Source organism: Perca fluviatilis, chromosome 1 (genome assembly GCF_010015445.1).
Source record: "Perca fluviatilis chromosome 1, GENO_Pfluv_1.0, whole genome shotgun sequence".
Taxonomy (NCBI): domain Eukaryota; kingdom Metazoa; phylum Chordata; class Actinopteri; order Perciformes; family Percidae; genus Perca; species Perca fluviatilis.
In genome coordinates this window covers 17,172,081-17,190,538 of record NC_053112.1, presented here as the reverse complement: position 1 = coordinate 17,190,538, position 18,458 = coordinate 17,172,081, and the positions used below count along the sequence as shown (strand labels likewise).

The window sequence follows — 18,458 nt, the reverse complement described above, 5'->3', positions numbered from 1 at the left end:
TGCTTAGTTATTATGAGACCTCACCAAAAGTTGTTGAGACATTTCACACTAATGCACAAGTGTTAACCTCATGGTGGCGCCAGAGGAAGAGTCAGGGGATCACCAAAGTCATTATAATTCATCTTCTGGCCACCGTAGCTATGCCAAATATAATGGCAATGCATCAAATAATTGTTGAGAACCTTCAGTCTGGTAATGTGCCATGGTTGCCATTTTTACATTTTATTTGTGAACTACTGCAAATTCCATTATCAAGGTACAGAGTTTTGTTTAAAAAAAAAAGGTTTTTTTTATACCACATACACACATTTCAGGTGCAAAGTTTACACCATAATATGAACAATTTGTCATTGCATCTAAACAATAATCAATGTATTTAAAAATAGGCTTAGTCATTTACATGAAATACAGTCACATCAGGGCTGTAGTGATAATTCACACAGAGAGAAGAAAAGTATTGGTACCTTCACTTTCATTATAACCTTATTTAATAACCCAACCATAACAAAGTTAGTAGAATTGAAAAATATAATTAATAATATGTATTATATAATGTAACACAATTTTTTATAATCTTATGTCTTATGAACAAAACTAAACTAAGCACAAAATAATATCACAATATGGAATATGTTTGTATTATTACTGTTACCAGCTCACTCAGGTGACTTGTCCCCTGAAGATAAATAAGAAAGAGAGAAAAAACATGGTTATTAATTCATTATAGTTCATTATGTTCAGACATCAGCCCTGAGACCAAATTGTAACTCATACTCACACATGATTGGTCCAACGCTGAGGGTACTCAGACGATCAGAGTTGGAAACAGAGCTTATAGGTACTTGTCTTATTGTGAAAGGTAATGGTGTAGGGAGGATGGAAAAAATACACTCAAACCCCAGTGTTTATTGATTATAGATTGAAGCTATTGATGAAGTGAAAGGTGTGACTTACTGGAATACAAGAGGAGCTCCTCCGTTCGCACAGGCTGAGGCTGCAATGAAGGTAAACGTCTCTGTATTCATTGTTGAGCAGGAAGAACAGGGCAGAGAAACGAGCCCGGAGGGATGAGCCGCTCTCAATCACTGACACCTGTTGGCGGTCAGTGGGACACCTGGGAGAAAGGATGGAGCAATGTGACCATACATTAACTTTTTTTTCCCCCATTTCCATTATCCTGCACACACCATCTGCTGAGGCTCAAGAGGGATACTAACTTGTTCTGGATGAGAGGGTGTTGCATGGAATCGTCAGGGTTTGATGAGTGAGTGGCGTAGCAGTCGTCCAGAACAACTGCAAAGCTTGGATCTCTCTCCTCCACAGAGACGCCCACGTACAACGGCGCGCCCACTGGCAGGGTGACCCGGCCTGCTGGATAAGTCTCGGTGTAGTTGGAGTTGCGGAACAGAGACATGGAGGCTCTGGCTTTGGTACCTGAGCCTGAAATGCCATCTGCTGGCCTGTCAAGAAAATTATGTTTTTTGTTATGCCAAGTTGTTTTTCTTCTGTTTATTTTATCTTGTTAATGGTATATTCCTTCCTGTAGTCCATTCATATACAAAGTGGCAACATACACATGTTTTTTTCAACGTGTGTGGTGATGATTGTTGTGGCTTGGATAACTCGGTAAGACACTGTGGCATACAGAAATGTACGTTTATACTAAAATGGACGGCTAAAAGCAAAATATAGACAAGACCAATTTTCACCAGTTTTGTCTTTATTTATAATTTAACTTTACAATAATTTAAAAAATACTATAATCACAGCACAACAATTATATACCTAGGAGCTTCATTATTTTACAACTGTTCACATTCAATAAAAGGCTACTTACGGCAGAAATGGTCTGATAGCCACATTCAGGCTGGTGTCTGTGTCCAGGGGATACACGCAGGAGAAGGGAAGACTCACAGGAATGATGAAGGATGTGTTGCTCATTGGGTATATAAATAAATTATTGGAGTAGATGGCATGTGTGCTGTTGGTCTGAAAGACAGAGGATGGTTAAATGATTAGTCAGTTAAATGTTTATGGCCCGTGAAGGATGTGCTATGTGGTAGAAGCAGCAGGACCAAGTTCTTAGAGAAATTGTCAGAAAACACTAAGTCTTTACCCTCAATGTGTTTCCACAGGCACCTGCTATGGCTTCCACTTCATACCACACGACACCATCAGTCACTCTGACCCAGGAGCAGTTGTGGGATGCCAGGTTGCCAGAGAATGGGTTCAAACCAGAGGATGTAAGGCGAGCCAAATCCAGCCCCACTTGGAGTTTATCACGGCCACAAATAAGCTGAGAAGGCTGTAGAGGAGGGTGCTGAACTGAAGAAAAAGATATAAGGTCGCCACATAAAAGTGTGAGAGAAAGGAGATAAGATGATAAATACTATATACCAGATGAAATCAACATTAGAACCTTCAATAACCTCAATAAAATCTCAATATAAAAGGAAACCTACCTTCACAAACAACACTGGCATCTTCAACGTGACGACAGTTGTGGACCCCAAACCCTTGATGTCTGCAGTCTGTTATTGATGGTTCATTTCCAGAACAACTGACATCATCCAACCAGATGGGTCCACTGCCCTGTCCAAAAGCTGCATTTGATAGTGCTGAACGAGCTCTGCCACAGCCCAGCTGTCTACACACCACGTTGGCGTCCCTCAGGTCCCAGCCATCGTCACACACTGTCCCCCACTGTCTATCATGGTAGACCTCCACTCTGCCAGAGCACCGGTTGTCAGAGTTGACCAGCCTCACTGGTGAACCAGCTAACAGAAAAATATGCAACATAATATTTTTGATATGAGACACAGAGGAAAGATGGACTTCATGAAGACGATGATATCTTTGCAAAACTACATACAAAAGCTATTTTAGGCTAAGGAGCCTGCAGCTAATAAAGAGTAGTATAAAGCACATATTTCTGTAACAGTTGGTTACTAAAATCTTCTCATCTGCTAAATGTTACACCATAGACAGCATGTTACACAGTGAGACTTTAGCTGTACACATTTGTAAATTTTTACCTTCGCACACCACACCAGCATCCTCATTGTGATTACAGTTGTGAGACCCAAACCCTCTGTGGCTGCACTCGCTGAGCTTTGATTCGCTGCCTCTGCATGTGACATCATCCAACCAGATGGGCCCGCTGCCCGGTCCAAAGCGTGCACCTTGTGGTGCTGACAGGGCCCTGCCACAGCCCAGCTGTCTACACACCACCTGAGCATCAACCAGCTCCCAGGCATCGTCACAAACCGTCCCCCACTCTCCACGGTGGAAGATCTCTACTCTGCCAGAGCAGGAGTTGTTTCCTCCATTGGCCAGACGGACCTGCCCCTCAACTGCTGTGCTGTTACTTGTTGTTGTTGTGGTAGTTTCCACCTGATCGGTGGTAAAGTTCTGAGGTGGTGGATGAGGTGTGGTTGGTAAAACTGTGCTGTTGAGTTCTGGTTGAACTGAAAGAAAAGTCACTGTGAACTCACATGACAACTACAGCCTTTACTGCCATCAGTATTACATTAATTAGGGAAAGCCTAATTTTCTTTATAACCAGTAGGCGATTAGAGGGGATATTCCATCCCCCTTGTTAGCAAAATGACCCAAATGCCCCTTGTTTACCTGTCATCCCCCCTCTCCATCCCCTAGTCACAGAAAGATTTCAGGGGCAGAGGAGTTGTTTAGTTGAATGTGTTAGTTTAGTCTTCCTGACGCATTGATCGTTTATCTGACTGAGGATTGTGTAAGTTAGAATCTATGGCCCCGACCATAACTGTGCTGTGTATTGATAAATCTATGGCACTGTCCGTGCTGCTGAAGTAGCGGACAGATTTGTAATTGTGACTTTTTTTTCTGAGTCCCACCCTAGTCTTGGATCTATAATATTCTCTAAACTTTATAGCTAGCAGCGGGTGAAAAAACAAAACAGGTCTGTCCCCCTGTTGAATATAAACAAAACGTCTACTGGATAAACAGATCATGTTTTCGTTGTGAACAAAACTTCATTTATGTTTTTAACACAAAGTTATCATCTACAAAACAATATCTATTGTGTGTGGCAAATATTGAAACTCATTGATGAGACCATTTTTCTAGTTAAATGTGAGCAAGAAGAAATGGAGTGTACTTTAAATATGGGTAAACATTTACCTTCACAGATGATGCTGGCATCTTCACCGTGACCACAGTTGTGGACCCCAAACCCTTGATGTCTGCAGTCTGTTATTGATGGTTCATTTCCAGAACAACTGACATCATCCAACCAGATGGGTCCACTGCCCTGTCCAAAAGCTGCATTTGATAGTGCTGAACGAGCTCTGCCACAGCCCAGCTGTCTACACACCACGTTGGCGTCCCTCAGGTCCCAGCCATCGTCACACACTGTCCCCCACTGTCTATCATGGTAGACTTCCACTCTGCCAGAGCACCGGTTGTCAGAGTTGACCAGCCTCACTGGTGAACCAGCTAACAGAAAAATATGCAACATAATATTTTTGATATGAGACACAGAGGAAAGATGGACTTCATGAAGACGATGATATCTTTGCAAAACTACATACAAAAGCTATTTTAGGCTAAGGAGCCTGCAGCTAATAAAGAGTAGTATAAAGCACATATTTCTGTAACAGTTGGTTACTAAAATCCTCTCATCTGCTAAATGTTACACCATAGACAGCATGTTACACAGTGAGACTTTAGCTGTACACATTTGTAATAATTACACTCGCCGCACACCACACCAGCATCCTCATTGTGATTACAGTTGTGAGACCCAAACCCTCTGTGGCTGCACTCGCTGAGCTTTGATTCGCTGCCTCTGCATGTGACATCATCCAACCAGATGGGCCCGCTGCCCGGTCCAAAGCGTGCACCTTGTGGTGCTGACAGGGCCCTGCCACAGCCCAGCTGTCTACACACCACCTGAGCATCAACCAGCTCCCAGGCATCGTCACAAACCGTCCCCCACTCTCCACGGTGGAAGATCTCTACTCTGCCAGAGCAGGAGTTGTTTCCTCCATTGGCCAGACGGACCTGCCCCTCAACTGCTGTGCTGTTACTTGTTGTTGTTGTGGTAGTTTCCACCTGATCGCTGGTGAAGTTCTGAGGTGGTGGATGAGGTGTGGTTGGTAAAACTGTGCTGTTGAGTTCTGGTTGAACTGAAAGAAAAGTCACTGTGAACTCACATGACAACTACAGCCTTTACTGCCATCAGCATTACATTAATTAGGGAAAGCCTAATTTTCTTTATAACCAGTAGGCGATTAGAGGGGATATGCCATCCCCCTTGGTAGCAAAATGACCCAAATGCCCCTTGTTTACCTGTCATCCCCCCTCTCCATCCCCTAGTCGCAGAAAGATTTCAGGGGCAGAGGAGATGTTTAGTTGAATGTGTTAGTTTAGTCTTCCTGACGCATTGATCGTTTATCTGACTGAAGATTGTGTAAGTTAGAATCTATGGCCCCGACCATAACTGTGCTGTGTATTGATAAATTTATGGCGCTGTCCGTGCTGCTGAAGTAGCGGACAGATTTGTAAATGTGACTTTTTTTTACTGAGTCCCACCCTAGTCTTGGATCTATAATATTCTCTAAACTATATAGCTAGCAGCGGGTGAATAAACAAAACAGGTCTGTCCCCCTGTTGAATATTAACAAAACGTCTACTGGATAAACAGATCATGTTTTCGTTGTGCACAAAACTTCATTCATGTTTTTAACACAAACTTATCTTTTACTGTACATTTGAATTATCATCTACAAAACAATATCTATTGTATGTGGCAAATATTGAAACTTATTGATGAGACCATTTTTCTAGTTAAATGTGAGCAAGAAGAAATAGAGTGTACTTTAAATATGGGTAAACATTTACCTTCACAGATGATGCTGGCATCTTCAACGTGACGACAGTTGTGGACCCCAAACCCTGGATGTCTGCAGTCTGTTATTGATGATTCATTTCCAGAACAACTGACATCGTCCAACCAGATGGGTCCACTGCCCTGTCCAAAAGCTGCATTTGTTAGTGCTGAACGAGCAGTGCCACAGCCCAGCTGTCTACACACCACGTTGGCGTCCCTCAGGTCCCAGCCATCGTCACACACTGTCCCCCACTGTCCATCATGGTAGACCTCCACTCTGCCAGAGCACCGGTTGTCAGAGTTGACCAGCCTCACTGGTGAACCAGCTAACAGAAAAATATGCAACATAATATTTTTGATATGAGACACAGAGGAAAGATGGACTTCACGAAGACGATGATATCTTTGCAAAACTACATACAAAAGCTATTTTAGGCTAAGGAGCCTGCAGGTAATAAAGAGTAGTATAAAGCACATATTTCTGTAACAGGTGGTTACTAAAATCCTCTCATCTGCTAAATGTTACACCATAGACAGCATGTTACACAGTGAGCCTTTAGCTGTACACATTTGTAAATTTTTACCTTCGCACACCACACCAGCATCCTCATTGTGATTACAGTTGTGAGACCCAAACCCTCTGTGGCTGCACTCGCTGAGCTTTGATTCGCTGCCTCTGCATGTGACATCATCACCAAAAGCGGGGCCGGCTGCCCGGTTCAAAGCGTGCACCTTGTGGTGCTGACAGGGCCCTGCCACAGCCCGACTGTCTACACACCACCTGAGCATCAACCAGCTCCCAGGCATCGTCACAAACCGTCCCCCACTCTCCACGGTGGAAGATCTCTACTCTGCCAGAGCAGGAGTTGTTTCCTCCATTGGCCAGACGGACCTGCCCCTCAACTGCTGTGCTGTTACTTGTTGTTGTTGTGGTAGTTTCCACCTGATCGGTGGTAAAGTTCTGAGGTGGTGGATGAGGTGTGGTTGGTAAAACTGTGCTGTTGAGTTCTGGTTGAACTGAAAGAAAAGTCACTGTGAACTCACATGACAACTACAGCCTTTACTGCCATCAGTATTACATTAATTAGGGAAAGCCTAATTTTCTTTATAACCAGTAGGCGATTAGAGAGGGGATATTCCATCCCCCTTGTTAGCAAAATGACCCAAATGCCCCTTGTTTACCTGTCATCCCCCCTCTCCATCCCCTAGTCACAGAAAGATTTCAGGGGCAGAGGAGTTGTTTAGTTGAATGTGTTAGTTTAGTCTTCCTGACGCATTGATCGTTTATCTGACTGAGGATTGTGTAAGTTAGAATCTATGGCCCCGACCATAACTGTGCTGTGTATTGATAAATCTATGGCACTGTCCGTGCTGCTGAAGTAGCGGACAGATTTGTAATTGTGACTTTTTTTTCTGAGTCCCACCCTAGTCTTGGATCTATAATATTCTCTAAACTTTATAGCTAGCAGCGGGTGAAAAAACAAAACAGGTCTGTCCCCCTGTTGAATATAAACAAAACGTCTACTGGATAAACAGATCATGTTTTCGTTGTGAACAAAACTTCATTTATGTTTTTAACACAAAGTTATCATCTACAAAACAATATCTATTGTGTGTGGCAAATATTGAAACTCATTGATGAGACCATTTTTCTAGTTAAATGTGAGCAAGAAGAAATGGAGTGTACTTTAAATATGGGTAAACATTTACCTTCACAGATGATGCTGGCATCTTCACCGTGACCACAGTTGTGGACCCCAAACCCTTGATGCCTGCAGTCTGTTATTGATGGTTCATTTCCAGAACAACTGACATCATCCAACCAGATGGGTCCACTGCCCTGTCCAAAAGCTGCATTTGATAGTGCTGAACGAGCTCTGCCACAGCCCAGCTGTCTACACACCACGTTGGCGTCCCTCAGGTCCCAGCCATCGTCACACACTGTCCCCCACTGTCTATCATGGTAGACTTCCACTCTGCCAGAGCACCGGTTGTCAGAGTTGACCAGCCTCACTGGTGAACCAGCTAACAGAAAAATATGCAACATAATATTTTTGATATGAGACACAGAGGAAAGATGGACTTCATGAAGACGATGATATCTTTGCAAAACTACATACAAAAGCTATTTTAGGCTAAGGAGCCTGCAGCTAATAAAGAGTAGTATAAAGCACATATTTCTGTAACAGTTGGTTACTAAAATCCTCTCATCTGCTAAATGTTACACCATAGACAGCATGTTACACAGTGAGACTTTAGCTGTACACATTTGTAAATTTTTACCTTCGCACACCACACCAGCATCCTCATTGTGATTACGTTGGAGACCCAAACCCTCTGTGGCTGCACTCGCTGAGCTTTGATTCGCTGCCTCTGCATGTGACATCATCCAACCAGATGGGCCCGCTGCCCGGTCCAAAGCGTGCACCTTGTGGTGCGTGACAGGGCCCTGCCACAGCCCAGCTGTCTACACACCACCTGAGCATCAACCAGCTCCCCGGCAGGCATCGTCACAAACCGCTCCCACTCACCCGGTGGAAGATCTCTACTCTGCCAGAGCAGGAGTTGTTTCCTCCATTGGCCAGACGGACCTGCCCCTCAACTGCTGTGCTGTTACTTGTTGTTGTTGTGGTAGTTTCCACCTGATCGCTGGTGAAGTTCTGAGGTGGTGGATGAGGTGTGGTTGGTAAAACTGTGCTGTTGAGTTCTGGTTGAACTGAAAGAAAAGTCACTGTGAACTCACATGACAACTACAGCCTTTACTGCCATCAGTATTACATTAATTAGGGAAAGCCTAATTTTCTTTATAACCAGTAGGCGATTAGAGGGGATATGCCATCCCCCTTGGTAGCAAAATGACCCAAATGCCCCTTGTTTACCTGTCATCCCCCCCTCTCCATCCCCTAGTCGCAGAAAGATTTCAGGGGCAGAGGAGATGTTTAGTTGAATGTGTTAGTTTAGTCTTCCTGACGCATTGATCGTTTATCTGACTGAAGATTGTGTAAGTTAGAATCTATGGCCCCGACCATAACTGTGCTGTGTATTGATAAATTTATGGCGCTGTCCGTGCTGCTGAAGTAGCGGACAGATTTGTAAATGTGACTTTTTTTTACTGAGTCCCACCCTAGTCTTGGATCTATAATATTCTCTAAACTATATAGCTAGCAGCGGGTGAATAAACAAAACAGGTCTGTCCCCCTGTTGAATATTAACAAAACGTCTACTGGATAAACAGATCATGTTTTCGTTGTGCACAAAACTTCATTCATGTTTTTAACACAAACTTATCTTTTACTGTACATTTGAATTATCATCTACAAAACAATATCTATTGTGTGTGGCAAATATTGAAACTTATTGATGAGACCATTTTTCTAGTTAAATGTGAGCAAGAAGAAATAGAGTGTACTTTAAATATGGGTAAACATTTACCTTCACAGATGATGCTGGCATCTTCACCGTGGCGACAGTTGTGGACCCCAAACCCTGGATGTCTGCAGTCTGTTATTGATGATTCATTTCCAGAACAACTGACATCGTCCAACCAGATGGGTCCACTGCCCTGTCCAAAAGCTGCATTTGTTAGTGCTGAACGAGCAGTGCCACAGCCCAGCTGTCTACACACCACGTTGGCGTCCCTCAGGTCCCAGCCATCGTCACACACTGTCCCCCAATGTCCATCATGGTAGACCTCCACTCTGCCAGAGCACCGGTTGTCAGAGTTGACCAGCCTCACTGGTGAACCAGCTAACAGAAAAATATGCAACATAATATTTTTGATATGAGACACAGAGGAAAGATGGACTTCACGAAGACGATGATATCTTTGCAAAACTACATACAAAAGCTATTTTAGGCTAAGGAGCCTGCAGGTAATAAAGAGTAGTATAAAGCACATATTTCTGTAACAGGTGGTTACTAAAATCCTCTCATCTGCTAAATGTTACACCATAGACAGCATGTTACACAGTGAGACTTCATTGCCTTTAGCTGTACACATTTTTACCTTCACAGACCACACCAGCATCCTCATTGTGATTACAGTTGTGAGACCCAAACCCTCTGTGGCTGCACTCGCTGAGCTTTGATTCGCTGCCTCTGCATGTGACATCATCCAACCAGATGGGCCCGCTTCCCTGTCCAAAGCGTGCACCTTGTGGTGCTGACAGGGCCCTGCCACAGCCCAGCTGTCTACACACCACCTGAGCATCAACCAGGTCCCAGGCATCGTCACAAACCGTCCCCCACTGTCCACGGTGGAAGATCTCTACTCTGCCAGAGCAGGAGTTGTTTCCTCCATTGGCCAGACGGACCTGCCCCTCAACTGCTGTGCTGTTGCTTGCTGTTGTTGTGGTAGTTTCCACCTGATCGGTAGTGAAGTTCTGAGGTGGTGGATGAGGTGTGGTTGGTAAAACTGTGCTGTTGAGTTCTGGTTGAACTGAAAGAAAAGTCACTGTGAACTCACATGACAACTACAGCCTTTACTGCCATCAGCATTACATTAATTAGGGAAAGCCTAATTTTCTTTATAACCAGTAGGCGATTAGAGGGGATATGCCATCCCCCTTGGTAGCAAAATGACCCAAATGCCCCTTGTTTACCTGTCATCCCCCCCTCTCCATCCCCTAGTCGCAGAAAGATTTCAGGGGCAGAGGAGATGTTTAGTTGAATGTGTTAGTTTAGTCTTCCTGACGCATTGATCGTTTATCTGACTGAAGATTGTGTAAGTTAGAATCTATGGCCCCGACCATAACTGTGCTGTGTATTGATAAATTTATGGCGCTGTCCGTGCTGCTGAAGTAGCGGACAGATTTGTAAATGTGACTTTTTTTTACTGAGTCCCACCCTAGTCTTGGATCTATAATATTCTCTAAACTATATAGCTAGCAGCGGGTGAATAAACAAAACAGGTCTGTCCCCCTGTTGAATATTAACAAAACGTCTACTGGATAAACAGATCATGTTTTCGTTGTGCACAAAACTTCATTCATGTTTTTAACACAAACTTATCTTTTACTGTACATTTGAATTATCATCTACAAAACAATATCTATTGTATGTGGCAAATATTGAAACTTATTGATGAGACCATTTTTCTAGTTAAATGTGAGCAAGAAGAAATAGAGTGTACTTTAAATATGGGTAAACATTTACCTTCACAGATGATGCTGGCATCTTCACCGTGGCGACAGCCGCGTTGTAAACCCCCAAACCCTCGATGTCTGCAGTCTGTTATTGATGATTCATTTCCAGAACAACTGACATCGTCCAACCAGATGGGTCCACTGCCCTATCCAAAAGCGCTGTTATGTGCTGAACGAGCAGTGCCACAGCCCAGCTGTCTACAAAACACGTTAGGGCCTCCCTCAGGTCCCAGCCATCGTCACACACTGTCCCCCACTGTCCATCATGGTAGACCTCCACTCTGCCAGAGCACCGGTTGTCAGAGTTGACCAGCCTCACTGGTGAACCAGCTAACAGAAAAATATGCAACATAATATTTTTGATATGAGACACAGAGGAAAGATGGACTTCACGAAGACGATGATATCTTTGCAAAACTACATACAAAAGCTATTTTAGGCTAAGGAGCCTGCAGGTAATAAAGAGTAGTATAAAGCACATATTTCTGTAACAGGTGGTTACTAAAATCCTCTCATCTGCTAAATGTTACACCATAGACAGCATGTTACACAGTGAGCCTTTAGCTGTACACATTTGTAAATTTTTACCTTCACAGACCACACCAGCATCCTCATTGTGATTACAGTTGTGAGACCCAAACCCTCTGTGGCTGCACTCGCTGAGCTTTGATTCGCTGCCTCTGCATGTGACATCATCCAACCAGATGGGCCCGCTTCCCTGTCCAAAGCGTGCACCTTGTGGTGCTGACAGGGCCCTGCCACAGCCCAGCTGTCTACACACCACCTGAGCATCAACCAGGTCCCAGGCATCGTCACAAACCGTCCCCCACTGTCCACGGTGGAAGATCTCTACTCTGCCAGAGCAGGAGTTGTTTCCTCCATTGGCCAGACGGACCTGCCCCTCAACTGCTGTGCTGTTACTTGTTGTTGTTGTGGTAGTTTCCACCTGATCGGTAGTGAAGTTCTGAGGTGGTGGATGAGGTGTGGTTGGTAAAACTGTGCTGTTGAGTTCTGGTTGAACGCTGAAAAGTCACTGTGAACTCACATGACAACTACAGCCTTTACTGCCATCAGCATTACATTAATTAGGGAAAGCCTAATTTTCTTTATAACCAGTAGGCGATTAGAGGGGATATGCCATCCCCTTGGTAGAAAAAAATGACCCAAATGCCCCTTGTTTACCTGTCATCCCCCTCTCCATCCCCTAGTCGCAGAAAGATTTCAGGGGCAGAGGAGATGTTTAGTTGAATGTGTTAGTTTAGTCTTCCTGACGCATTGATCGTTTATCTGACTGAAGATTGTGTAAGTTAGAATCTATGGCCCCGACCATAACTGTGCTGTGTATTGATAAATTTATGGCGCTGTCCGTGCTGCTGAAGTAGCGGACAGATTTGTAAATGTGACTTTTTTTTCTGAGTCCCACCCTAGTCTTGGATCTATAATATTCTCTAAACTATATAGCTAGCAGCGGGTGAATAAACAAAACAGGTCTGTCCCCCTGTTGAATATTAACAAAACGTCTACTGGATAAACAGATCATGTTTTCTTTGTGCACAAAACTTCATTCATGTTTTTAACACAAACTTATCTTTTACTGTACATTTGACTTATCATCTACAAAACAATATCTATTGTATGTGGCAAATATTGAAACTTATTGATTAGACAATTTTTATAGTTAAATGTAAGCAAGAAGAAATAGAGTGTACTTTAAATATGGGTAAACATTTACCTTCACAGATGATGCTGGCATCTTCACCGTGACGACAGTTGTGGACCCCAAACCCTGGATGTCTGCAGTCTGTTATTGATGATTCATTTCCAGAACAACTGACATCGTCCAACCAGATGGGTCCACTGCCCTGTCCAAAAGCTGCATTTGATAGTGCTGAACGAGCAGTGCCACAGCCCAGCTGTCTACACACCACGTTGGCGTCCCTCAGGTCCCAGCCATCGTCACACACTGTCCCCCACTGTCCATCATGGTAGACCTCCACTCTGCCAGAGCACCGGTTGTCAGAGTTGACCAGCCTCACTGGTGAACCAGCTAACAGAAAAATATGCAACATAATATTTTTGATATGAGACACAGAGGAAAGATGGACTTCACGAAGACGATGATATCTTTGCAAAACTACATACAACAGCTTTCTGTTAAAAAAAGACAATCTTTTGAAGGGTAAAGAGCCTGCAGACAATAAATAGTTGTTTAAAGCACATATTTCATATTTCTGTAACAGGTGGTTACTAAAATCCTCTCATCTGCTAAATGTTACACCATAGACAGCATGTTACACAGTGAGACTTCATTGCCTTTAGCTGTACACATTTTTACCTTCGCAGACCACACCAGCATCCTCATTGTGATTACAGTTGTGAGTTCCCACCCCTCTGTGGCTGCACTCGCTGAGCTGTGATTCGCTGCCTCTGCATGTGACATCATCCAACCAGATGGGCCCGCTTCCCTGTCCAAAGCGTGCACCTTGTGGTGCTGACAGGGCCCTGCCACAGCCCAGCTGTCTACACACCACCTGAGCATCAACCAGGTCCCAGGCATCGTCACAAACCGTCCCCCACTGTCCACGGTGGAAGATCTCTACTCTGCCAGAGCAGGAGTTGTTTCCTCCATTGGCCAGACGGACCTGCCCCTCAACTGCTGTGCTGTTGCCTGCTGTTGTTGTGGTAGTTTTCCCCTGATTGGTGGTGAAGTTCTGAGGTGGTGGATGAGGTGTGGTTGGTAAAACTGTAGGGCCGGTTCTGCTCACCTCTTTTTGCAATAAAAAAATAGTGAGATGATTTTGTTCATAAATTGTACATTATTCAACAAGACAAGGCAGTGTTTAGACAAGTCTAAAACACTTGGATGGATCAGATGAGAATATTGAATTTTTTGTTACAGTAAGAAATGGAACAATACCTGCACAGTATGCAAGGTTACATGTGGATGGCCTCACAAGTTTGTAGACATAGTAGTTTCCATAGCAGAGCTTGACATGGATGGTGTTTGTGGTAAAATGGCAGCAGCTGCCGGCCCAGGCATTACACACAGTGCGCATAACAATTTGACCTGACTGTGTGGGATTAGGTTCGGTTATCCACATACTAGCATGAGTTCCACATTTGTTTTCACCCACACACTTCTCTGGAATATGAGCACTGGTTTGCCCCAGAAACATGCGATACCAGCCTTTCCAGTTGATATCTCGGTCACAGTGTATCTGATTTGATGTGTTGTTCGTTGCACGCCAGTCATCATTCAGTACTGTATAGTGCTCACAGGGGTCAGCACAGCGCTCAGACCCATTTTTACTGATGCAGTCCATACCTAAAGGACAAACTGTGTCTCCACAGTGGAAATAGACAGATTGGAAAGAGGGGCCTGATTTGGTCCCGGAGGAAGGCTCCAGGCATTCGAAGGAGCCTTGGGTGTTTTGACAAACCTGAGGTGCCATGCAGGGTGAGTCTGGGAGGGAGCACTCGTCAGTGTCCACACAGCCGCCGTTTGGTGACCAGTGATAACCTCGGCTACAGCAAGAGGAGTCATTGCAGAGTTTCGTATTGTAACAGCTAAGACCATCGCCTACAAAGCCATCTTTACAGACACAAGAGTGCACTTGGGTGGTGAAAGAGTCGCCTCTTTCTCGTGACTCCAGGCAGGTTGCTTCATCATGACATGAATCACAGCTGGAGACATATGTCACTGTGAAAAAGTACAAGGATAGTTTGATACATGCTGTTGCTTATGTTTTAGTAGCTTTTCCTTTTGAAAAGGTGGAAATAAAAATTGCATGCAATAATATATGTATTAAGGCATTCTATGATTACAATTACAAAGAAAACATACACAGTTTATGATATATTTATATTATATTTATATATTCCCAAGGGCATAATAAAAATCACCACTGAATGTCAGGTTTCAAGTTGCCTCTTAAAACTGCACCAGTCTCATGGTGAGTTATTGTTACAAAGGCATGTTGAGAGGCAAATGCAAAGGTCTAATTAACATCTAAAAATGATTTAATTATTATTAATAATTATGTGATATTAGATATATAGGAAAATAAGTGTGAAATGATGTGCAAAATATCTATGTTATAAAATGTTTAATTTTATGTAATGGTGCTGTCATAAAAAATTGCATCTTAATAACTTAGTAAATGTAAGAATGATATCTCTTCAATTAATCACCAGATTAGGAATATGCAACGTTGATAGTGACAAATAAAATGTTTTATCTTAAATGTTATCAAGGATAAATACTATTTACTATTTACTTAGAATCTTTGAATTGAAGCCCACCCATATGTGACACAAAAAAGAGAAAAATATCCACAACAAAAATCTATTTCAATTAAGGTTGTTGGTTTTCTTTTTCAAAAGGGAAAGTACAATTACACAGTAAACATTTGTCATAATAAAATTAGATACCTTGAAGACATTTGGTATACTCTGTCAAATGCCCACCCCAAGTTTTACCCTAAGATCTGGGGGTCTTTTATTGAACATATTAGGAGAGAGAGGTGTCGACCTGGGAACTAATTGTATTAGACTGTATTGTGCTGTACTGTATTTAAAAATAACATGTGTACCCCAAGATGACAAGATGTAAGACTGTTTACCTGAAATGCCTTCTGTAAAAATCTGCAACATTAGGAGCAACAACAAAATCCCGGGCACCCCCATTATGGACCACATCCACGGCACAAACTTGCTGGAAAAGACAAAAAGAGACGTCTTAAAACCATATTTTCAAATGATGCTGCCATGCACTACTTTGTCAGTATTTGTACTTACATTAGAAAGACTGTGCAGGAATCCAGAAGTTGGTGAAAAAGTTGAAAGTGAAAATCTCCCAGCAAATGAGAGAATTTATAGGTCGGTTTGTGTGTTCAAAGGACCATACAAAGCAATGATTGGTGAAACACATAAAAGGGTCAGTTATTTATTAATCAAAATAAGACAAAATTAAGATAAAATCCAACAGGCACACAAAGTCTTGCATCAACTACATTTTATGGTACCATAATCAATCTCAGGTCAGTGATAAAACATAATGGAGACCTCTCTGTCTTTATAAGTTAGTACATTCTAACATTATTTTATCCTGGCTAACCCATTCATCACCACCTTTTGTCAACAGTAGTGATCAAAATATCAGAGAGTACATTGAGTTCATTCCTGACCTTGTAAAAAGTATTTTGACCAAATAATCTTGACTCAAGGTCTACTTACTTGCTTTTTTTATACCAAGTGGACAATGACTTAACATTATTTTTTTCAAATAAAACTCCAAGAAGAAGTATGGACATGGATTCCCTTGATGTAACATCAGGTGAATCTTGTTGTCATGCATGAATTGAACTGGCATCGCACATCCCATCAAGTCATTATTACTGTATAGCATGTCTGTGTACATTATGTATTTCACTAGCTTGAGTACACTAGAATGGATGGCCTTTCTCACAATCTCAATTTGATTTATTGTGTCACTTCTTATCAATATTTACTGGAATCATTGTGGCCCTTCCCTTTATTCTTTGTCTAATATATTTCTAAACTCACTTCCTCTTAGTGTTTTATAACTCCAAGCCACATTTTTGACCCAGTGCTTTGTTCTATAACAAGATAAGAGTGCTGATAATATTTTACATGTTACACTTTATGCCAGTAAGTATCTGTGCACTAGAAGTATGCTACAAATCAATCAAACACCTCCTTGAAAGGTTGGGCATCATTCAAAAAGAAAGCCTTACTAATATATGACGCCATACTAATACAGCATTCTAGTCACACCAGTAGAAACATTGCTAAGAAAGCATATTAGGTTTGTGTAATTCTCAGAATGTATTTGAGTACCAGCTATTAGTGGAGTATTAGCTCAAACACTTCACTGATAAAATCAAATATCAGGGTCCTCGCTGTCTCTCCTCTCTGTAGATATCATGTACAAATTAAAGATGAAGTTCTGAAAAAAAATGCCCATATTATTTATTAGGAGTTTATGTCTTAAAACTCATCTCAAGCTAATCTGCTTCATCATGATTGGGTGTGGTGATTTGATCAGACTTTTACTGACAGTTCTGACAAAATAAGCAAACATAAGAAAACAAGAGAAGAGTCAGCCATGCCAGCAACTCTGTGAGGCTGTGTGTAGGCAAAGCTATGCATAGAGCAACTGTAAGTATTGGACTAAATTAACATTTTGACTGTGATGATGGTTCAAGAGTAAAAGTCAGGGGCTCATCAAAGTGATTATTCATCCTGAGGGAGACGTGAATGTGTGTACCCCTTATCATGGTCCTCTATAACAAAAATATCAACCTCATGATGGAGAAGGAGAAGTCAAGATATCATGATTTACAGTATGATACATAAATATATGAACTACATTTTGCAGCAATCCATCCAATGGATGTTGAGACTGAGTTGTTAGTTTGGTCCAAAAAAAAATCAGTCCAAGATGTCAGGTAGAAAACTGTTCAAATTGTTCCATGTACAAGTACAGTAAGCTGCAATGGGAGTAATTCTTTATTTATTTCTACTCTACATTGTGTTGAGAAAAGAAAAGGTGTGATAGCCTGATTTACCCAGAATGCTCTCTGAGTAAACATTTACAGTCAGTAAGTTATCTCTCTCTCTGAAAATCTTTTCAAGACAAAACAACCTGCTGCTCATGAGTGACTCATCAGTGAAAACCTCTGTTACTGTGTACAGCCCACACACACACACACACACACACACACACACACACACACACACACCACACACACACACACACACACACACACACACACACACACACACACACACACACACACACACACACACACACACACGAGTACTTTATGGTAGTGGCTATAAAAAGTATTCACACCCCATGGGAGAGATCATGTTTCATTGTTTCACAACACTGAAACAAAGATAATATACATATACAACTTAATGTCAGTATGTTTATTTTATTTTATTTATTTATTAAGTTAATCATTTTTTTCAGTAAAAGTATTAATTAACATTTCTGTAAATATGCCAGAATTAGCCAGGAGGCTAGTTCTTGTCTGAAATTGCTTTTAAGCTTTAAATTACTGCAAGCAAAGAGTTTTTCAGGTAATGGATTGGTAAATGCTACCAGTCTTGTAAAGGCAGTGTCACAGATTTCACGTAACAGCAGATTTACTCAGTGTATATTAAAATCCCTGTGGATTTATGGGTTGTGAAACCTCTGCTTGCAAGAAAAATCTGTTTAACACTAATGCTACCAAATCATGGATGATTCACTCTTAATATCTGGCAGTAGAGACTCTCCATGACGACACCAATTTGTGGGAAATGGTTCTGAATCAGCAATTCCATAGCTGACTTCACTAAAACACAAACAAAGAAAAAACATACATGTATACATATGAAAATGTAAACCTTTTATTCAGTAAAATCCTCCTAAA

General features: G+C 42.1%; 1 protein-coding gene and 1 long non-coding RNA gene across 2 annotated transcripts in view; both read right to left on the bottom strand.

Moving 5' to 3' along the window:
* Positions 1-15,875, bottom strand: part of LOC120556305 (deleted in malignant brain tumors 1 protein-like) — a 58,666-nt gene extending 42,791 nt beyond the window's left edge. Inside the window, exons 1-24 of the mRNA XM_039795836.1 lie at positions 15,811-15,875; positions 15,636-15,727; positions 13,931-14,713; positions 13,349-13,780; positions 12,746-13,060; positions 11,602-12,033; positions 11,143-11,343; positions 11,024-11,098; positions 9,876-10,307; positions 9,302-9,616; positions 8,401-8,585; positions 8,153-8,318; positions 7,580-7,894; positions 6,602-6,886; positions 6,454-6,552; positions 5,881-6,195; positions 4,693-5,165; positions 4,159-4,573; positions 3,036-3,467; positions 2,463-2,777; positions 2,117-2,325; positions 1,838-1,989; positions 1,218-1,460; positions 955-1,114 (exon numbers count right to left, since the gene is read on the bottom strand). Of these exons, the coding sequence (XP_039651770.1) occupies positions 955-1,114; positions 1,218-1,460; positions 1,838-1,989; positions 2,117-2,325; positions 2,463-2,777; positions 3,036-3,467; positions 4,159-4,573; positions 4,693-5,165; positions 5,881-6,195; positions 6,454-6,552; positions 6,602-6,886; positions 7,580-7,894; positions 8,153-8,318; positions 8,401-8,585; positions 9,302-9,616; positions 9,876-10,307; positions 11,024-11,098; positions 11,143-11,343; positions 11,602-12,033; positions 12,746-13,060; positions 13,349-13,780; positions 13,931-14,713; positions 15,636-15,711 (6,825 nt within the window). The 5' untranslated portion in view covers positions 15,712-15,727; positions 15,811-15,875. The remainder of the gene's footprint in view (positions 1-954; positions 1,115-1,217; positions 1,461-1,837; positions 1,990-2,116; positions 2,326-2,462; positions 2,778-3,035; positions 3,468-4,158; positions 4,574-4,692; positions 5,166-5,880; positions 6,196-6,453; positions 6,553-6,601; positions 6,887-7,579; positions 7,895-8,152; positions 8,319-8,400; positions 8,586-9,301; positions 9,617-9,875; positions 10,308-11,023; positions 11,099-11,142; positions 11,344-11,601; positions 12,034-12,745; positions 13,061-13,348; positions 13,781-13,930; positions 14,714-15,635; positions 15,728-15,810) is intronic.
* On the bottom strand, positions 194-843 carry LOC120556165. The gene is made up of 2 exons (XR_005638815.1): positions 779-843; positions 194-676 (listed from the first exon to the last, which is right to left on the bottom strand). It is a non-coding gene; the product is annotated as an uncharacterized LOC120556165 (long non-coding RNA).
* Positions 15,876-18,458: the final 2,583 nt, after the last annotated feature.